The following is a 7,088-nucleotide window of genomic DNA, read 5'->3' as shown; positions in this document are numbered from 1 at the left end:
TAACCTGGTAGTTTAAATTTTTAAATTTTTAAAAATTTTTAAATTTTTAAAAGTTTATTTATTTTTTAAGTAATCTCTGTGCCCAACATAGGTCTCGAACTCATGACCCCAAGATCCAGAGTTACATATTCTTCCAAGTGAGCCAGTCAGGTGCCCCAACCTGGTATTTTTTTTTTTAATGTTTATTTTTAAGAAAGAGAGATGGAGAGAGAGAGAGAGAGCGAGAGAGCGCGCACAAGCGGGGGATGGGCAGAGAGAGAGGGAGACACAGAATCCGAAGCAGGCTCCAGGCTCTGAGCTGTTAGCACAGAGCTGGACGTGGGGCTGGAACCCACAAACTGCGAGATCATGGCCTGAGCCGAGGTCAGACGCTTCACCAACTGAGCCAGGATGAGAAAAAGCAGACATAGGATGAGCAAAGGAAAGAGCTTTCCAGGCAGAAGGAGTAGCATCCACAAAGGTCCTGAGGCAGAGTACTCATGATCTGGCTCCATTCTACTCATACAGCCAGAATTTCCAGTATTTCCAATATTCTTTCCATGGCTACACACTAGTCTAAGCCTCTAGCCTCTCTTGTCTGGTCAATTTCAGTAACTTCCCAATTCATCTCCTTGCTCCTGCTACTCATTTCCTCTAATCCATTCTCCTCACAGCAGCCAGAGATCTTTTTAAAATAATTCAAATCAAATGTCTTTTCTATGCTTAAATCCCTTCAGTGTTTTTTTTTTTAATTTTTTTTTTTTAACATTTATTTATTTTTGAGACGGAGAGAGACAGAGCATGAACAGGGGAGGGTCAGAGAGAGGGAGACACAGAATCCGAAACAGGCTCCAGGCTCTGAGCTGTCAGCACAGAGCCCGACGCGGGGCTCGAACTCACGGAGCGCGAGATCATGACCCGAGCTGAAGTCGGCCGCTTAACCGACTGAGCCACCCAGGCGCCCCTCCTTCAGTGGTTTTTTATTGCTCTTTGACTCAAGCCCAAACTCTTCAATAAAACCCAAACTTCTACAAGGATCTGCAGGGTGCAGATCAGTGGTCCTTGACCCCAGACTCACATTAGAATTACCTAGGCAAAAATGAACTATTGGGACCTCATCAAAATAAAAAGCTTCTGCACAGTGAAGGAAACAATCAGCAAAACCAAAAAGCAACCAACAGAATGGAAGAAGATATTTACAAATGACATATCAGATAAAGGGTTAGTATCCAAAATCTATAAAGAACTTATCAAACTCAACACCCAAAAAGCAAATAATCCAGTGAAGAAATGGGCAAAAGACATGAATAGACACTTCTCCAAAGAAGACATCCAGATGGCTAACAGACACATGAAAAAATGCTCAACATCACTCATCATCAGGGAAATGCAAATCAAAACCACAGTGAGATACCACTTCACACCTGTCAGAATGGCTCACATTAACAACTCAGGCAACAACAGATGTTGGCAAGGATGCGGAGACAGAGGATCTCTTTTGCACTGCTGGTAGGAATGAAAAATGGTGCAGCCACTCTGGGAAACAGTATGGAGGTTCCTCAAAAAACTAAAAATAGAACTACCCTACGACCCAACAATTGCACTACTAGGCATTTATTCAAGGGATACAGGTGTGCTGTTTCGAAGGGATACATGCACCCCCATGTTTATAGCAGCACTATCAACAATAGACAAAGTATGGAAAGAGCCCAAATGTCCATCGATGAATGAATGGATAAAGAAGATGTGGTATATATATATACAATGGAGTATTACTCGGCAACCAAAAAGAATGAAATCTTGACATTTCCAACTACGTGGATGGAACTGGAGGGTATTATGCTAAGTGAAATTAGTCAGAGAAAGACAAAAATCATATGACTTCACTCCTATAAGGACTTTAAGAGATAAAACAGATGAACATAAGGGAAGGGAAACAAAAAGAATATAGAAACAGGGAGGGGGACAACACAGAAGAGACTTAAATATAGAGAACAAACAGAGGGTTACTGGAGGGGTGGTGGGAGGGGGGATGGGCTAAATGGGTAAGGGGGACGAAGGAATCTACTCCTGAAATCATTGTTGCACTATATGCTAACTAACTTGGATGTAAATTAAAAAAAAATTACTTAGGATTATTATTTTATTTTATTTTAGAATTACCTAGGAATATTTTCAAAATGATCAGTGGTTGGGGTGCCTCAGTGGCTCAGTCAGTTAAGCATCTGACTCTTGTTTTTTTTTTTTTAGCATGTCAAAAAGAACCTTTATTACGGATCTATAATAGCCTCTAATGCTTTTATGCTTTCTTGCCCGATGCCTTCGGAGCAGGTGCTTTCTGGGCTGGAGCTTTCTGACCCTTCTGAGCCTTTGGAGGTGCTGCCTTCTGGCCTGCAGCTTTTGGGGCAGGAACCTTCTGGGCTGGAGCCTTCTTGCCCGCAGCGGCCATCTTTTTTGCTGGAACGTTTGCAGCAGGCACCCTTAGCAGCAGGTGCTTTTTTGGGAGAAGCTTTCAGGAGAGCTGCGTTCTGTAGCTTCCTAACTTCAAGCTTGATTTTTCTGTTCCTCATTTTCTTTGCCTTCATGACTTTGTAACGGTCAAAATCTGTCATCTTGGCTTTCCTTTCTCTGGCTTCAATCTTCTCGGCCCATCTTGTGGCTGCCCATTTCGTATTGATATCTGCCTTCTGCCAGGCTTGTCGGACATATTTCTGGCGAGCACTGTGAGGAAACTTGAGGATGAAGTCAGTGAGCTGCATGCATTTGAAAGGCATCGCCTGCCTCCTTACCTGAGTGCAAAGTCCGTCAACCAAAGCCCTGTTTTGATCAATAACATCTACAATCGCTACCAGCTTCCCGGCATGAGGCCCAAAGGAGACGTAGGCCACCCGGCCAACCTCCACGAAACGCCTGAACACCATGTTGGTGGCGTTCAGCGAGAAGGAGCATCTGACTCTTGTTTGTGGCTCAGGTGGTGATCTCGTGGCTCGTGAGATCGAGCCCCGCATTGGGCTTTGTGCTGATGGCACAGGGCCTGCTTGGAATTTTGTCTCCCTTTCTCTCTGTCCCTCCTCTGCTTTCTCTCTATCTCTCTCAAAATAAATAAAGATAAGCTTAAAAATAAAAATGATCAGTGGCTGAGCTCCACTTTTACACATTCTGATCTAATATGTATGGGATGGGGTCTGGGGCACAGACATTTTTACAAATTCCTAAGTAGATGCAGAAGTACGGTCAGGGTTTAGAACCTCTGATTTTGACCTTGACTGTTTGTCCACCCTCACCTAGCGCCAGGCACACATATGGCTCCCTCTGCTTTAACTGTGTCGGTCTTTTTTAAATTCTCCCAACAAGCCAAACTCTTTTTGGCTTCAGGACTTTTGTGGATGCTGTTCCCTCTGCCCGGAAAGCTCTTTCTGTTGCTCATCCTATGTCTGCTTGGTTTTTCCATCCTTCAGGCTCAATCTAAATATATCCTGTTCAGAGAGGCCTCCCTTAACCATTTCATTTAAAATTGTCACCCTTGTCATTTTCTTGTTGTAATTTCTTGCTTCCTTTTTTAAAATTTCTTTTTTTAATGTTTATTTTTTTGAGACAGAGACAGAGCGTGAGCAGGGGAGGGGCAGAGAGAGAGAGAGAGAGAGAGACACACACAGAATCCAAAGCAGGCTTCAGGCTCTGCACTGTCAGCACAGAGCCCAATGTGAGGCTCGAACCCACTAACCGTGATATCGTGACCTGAGCCAAAGTCAGACGCTTAACTGACTGAGCCACACAGGCACCCCAGCATTTAGATTATTTTTAAGTAACTCAACTATCTGCCCCCACCCCGAGTCTCACTAGTCTTCAAAGAAAGAACAAAATTCAGCCACTTAACAATGTAACATTCACATTGTGCAGGAAGATCCAAAAAAATTTACTAGCATACTAAGAGGAAGGAAAATATTACCATTACCTGAGAGAAAATTAATGATTATCATACAAGGACTTTAAAAGAGCTATTATAAAGATGTTCAGGGATTTAAAGGAAAGCAAGAACATAATGAGAAGAGAAATATAAAATCTAAAAATGAACCAAAGTATCAAATTTTCTAGAACTTAAAAATATAATATCCAGAGTGAAAAATGCACTGAATGGGCCCAACAGCACATAGATTAGAAGTTGCAGAAGAAAGTATCTATGAATGTGCAAACACAGCAACTGTCCCAGCTGAAGCCCCCAGAAACCCATTGCCCTGTGGGATAACATCAGCATTCTAATACATATGTGATTAGAGTTCCAGAAGGAGAGAAAAGAGTGTATGTGTCAGAAACATACTGGAAAAAAGGTCTGAAAAATGTCCACATTTGATGGAAGCTAAAAACTAAAATATCCAAGAATCTCAATGAACACCCAACCTGGATAAATACGAAGAAAACCATACCAAGATGCCTCATATCATTGCTACAATATAATCATGAAATGAAAAATCAGAAAAGCTGCCAGAAGAAAAAGACATATTACATATAGAAACCAAAGGTAGGAATGAACACTAACTTCTCATCAGAAACAGTGAAAGCCAGAAGAGAGAAGAATGATGTTTTTAAAGTTCTATCAGAAAGAATAAAAAAAATCAACCTAGAATTCCATATCCAGCAAAAAATATCCTCCAAAGTGAAAAGATCATTCAAAATCCTTCAAATGAATTGAAAATAAAGTACTCCCCCCCAAAACCCCAAACTTGAGAGAACTAAACACTGGCATAATTCACTACATGAAATGTTAAAGGAAATCCTTCAAATTGAAGGAAAATGATAGCAGATGGAAACTTTAACAGAGAGGGATGAATGATCAAAGCTGACAAAAGAAGAAATAAAAACATGAATAGCTCTATATCTATGAAAGAAACTGCACTTATAATTTAAAAATTCTTTCCACAAAGAATACCCCCACCCCAGGTTTTTCTGGTGAACAGGTAAAGAAAAAATAATATCGATGTATCACAGACATTTTCAGAAAACAGGAGAGAAAACATTTCTCAACTCATTTTATGAGATTAAAGAAGAGGTTGAAAAATATTTTAGACTGTTTTAGGCTACTGCTCTTTGTCCTCTGTATCCTTCTCCTCCTCCCTCCTCTCTTCCTTTTTCACAATTCTTTACAATTGTAAAAGCCATTCTTAGTTTATAGTCTATAAAAAAACTGGCAAGGGTCAGACTAGTCCTGTGGGGCCCAGTCTGCCACCCACTGGGCTAAACCACTAGTAAACTACACAGATTTTACTAAGGACTTTGGTAAGGTGGTAGAGAAGAGAGGTATATCTCACACCAAACAGCAACAACCTAGTAAATACTCCCATCAGACACTTAATGTCCAAATATTTTGGGGTTTTCTAGGTATCTTTTTGTTATTAATTTCTAGTTTAACTTCAGTTTGGCCAGAGAACATGCTTTGTGTAATTTCAAGCCTCTAAAATTTTTGAGGTTTGTTTTATGTCCCTCTGATGGTCTATCTTAGTCAATGATTCATGCACACTTGAAAGGAATGTGGATTTGGCTGTTGTTGGGTGGAGTGTTCTATAAATTCAGTTAGATCAAGTTCGTTGATAGTGATGTTTAGATTGTTTATATCCTCACTGATTTTCTGTCTACTTGTTTTATAACTTAATTACAGTCTCCAACTGTATGGATTAATCTATTTCTCCTTCCAGTTCTATCAGTTTTTGCCTCATGTATTTGGAAGCCCTGTTGTTAGGTGCTTACAAATTTAAGATTATTATGCCTTCTTGGTGAACTGATCCCTTAATCATTAAATAAAATCCTTCTTTATCCTTGGTAATATTTGTTGTATTAAAGTTGACTTTGCCTGATGCTAACCTAGCCACCATACTTTTTTGGATGAGTGTTTACACAGTATAACTTTCACTATCTTTTTACTTTTTTTATTTTTTTTAATTTTTTTTTATGCTTCCCATTTTTATTCATGATTGTACTGCAGGTTCTTTTTTTTTTTTTCATGAAATTTATTGTCAAATTGGTTTCCATACAACACCCAGTGCTCATCCCAAAAGGTGCCCTCCTCAATACCCATCACCCACCCTCCCCTCCCTCTATCTTTTTACTTTTAACCTATGTATATCTTTATATTAAAATGGGTTTCTTGTAGACAACATATAGTTAGATCTTGCTATTTTATCCCACATGACAGTCACTGTCTTTTAATCTGATTGTTTATACCGTTTAGACCATTCACATGGATTTAAATTTAACATCTTGCCAGTTGTTTTCTGTTTGTTTTGTCTGTTCCTTTTTGATTTTTTTTCTTTTTTTCTGCCTGGTTTGGACTAAGAGTTTGTTACCATTTGATTTTGTCTCCATCATTGTTATCATTCATACCTTAAAAAATTTCATGTTGCCCACTGGTTTAAATTGCATGTATTTAATGAATCACAATTTCAGGTTGTCCTAAGATTTAAAATAAACATATTTAATTACTCACAGTCTATCTCCACGTGATATCATATAGCTACATCTGTCGTGTAAGAACCTTACGTTGGTCTAATCCCTATGCTTTCCTTCAGACTTCTAAGCTACTGTCGTTCATTTCACTTTTATGCTATAAACCCGCAACATTTTTTACTGCTATTCTGGCTTAGACAGTCATTTATCTTTTAGAGTAATTAGAAATATAGGAAAATCTTTTGTCTTTACTTTGATCTTAACTTTTTCTGGAGATCTAATTTCTGTTTGATACCATAATCGTTTTCCCTGGAGAACTTGCTTTAACATTTCACATAAGAGAGACCTACTTATATTTTATTCTCTTAGGTAGTGTTTGAAAAAATTTTTATTACTCTTTCATTTTGGAAAAATGTTCCACTGTGTATGAAACTCTGGGATGACTTTTTTTTTCTTTCAGCATTTTAAATACGTCAGTCCTTTCTCTTCCAGCTTTCATGATCTCCGATGAGAGGGCTACTGCGATTCTTATCTTTGTTCCTCTTCTTACAAAGCTGCCTCTCCTTAGTGGCTCTTCCTTGCAGTCTCTGCCTTCCCTCCACTTCCCTGAGCAATTGTGCTCTGGCCCCCAAAATGCACACCCCACCAGTTAAACAAAAGTCTATCTCCTT

The 7,088-nt window shown here is 39.4% G+C and overlaps 1 protein-coding gene across 1 annotated transcript; it reads right to left on the bottom strand.

The window, feature by feature from the left end:
* Positions 1–2,231: 2,231 nt before the first annotated feature.
* On the bottom strand, positions 2,232–2,918 carry LOC131486183 (large ribosomal subunit protein eL14-like). The gene is given in 2 exon segments (XM_058686342.1): positions 2,232–2,453; positions 2,455–2,918. Coding segments are annotated over 2 exon segments (621 nt in total). The 5' UTR covers positions 2,901–2,918; the 3' UTR covers positions 2,232–2,278.
* Positions 2,919–7,088: the final 4,170 nt, after the last annotated feature.

This window comes from Neofelis nebulosa, chromosome 9 (assembly GCF_028018385.1).
Source record: "Neofelis nebulosa isolate mNeoNeb1 chromosome 9, mNeoNeb1.pri, whole genome shotgun sequence".
Lineage (NCBI taxonomy): Eukaryota > Metazoa > Chordata > Mammalia > Carnivora > Felidae > Neofelis > Neofelis nebulosa.
The sequence above is the reverse complement of the archived record's forward strand: the minus strand, read 5'-3'. Positions and strand labels throughout refer to the sequence as shown.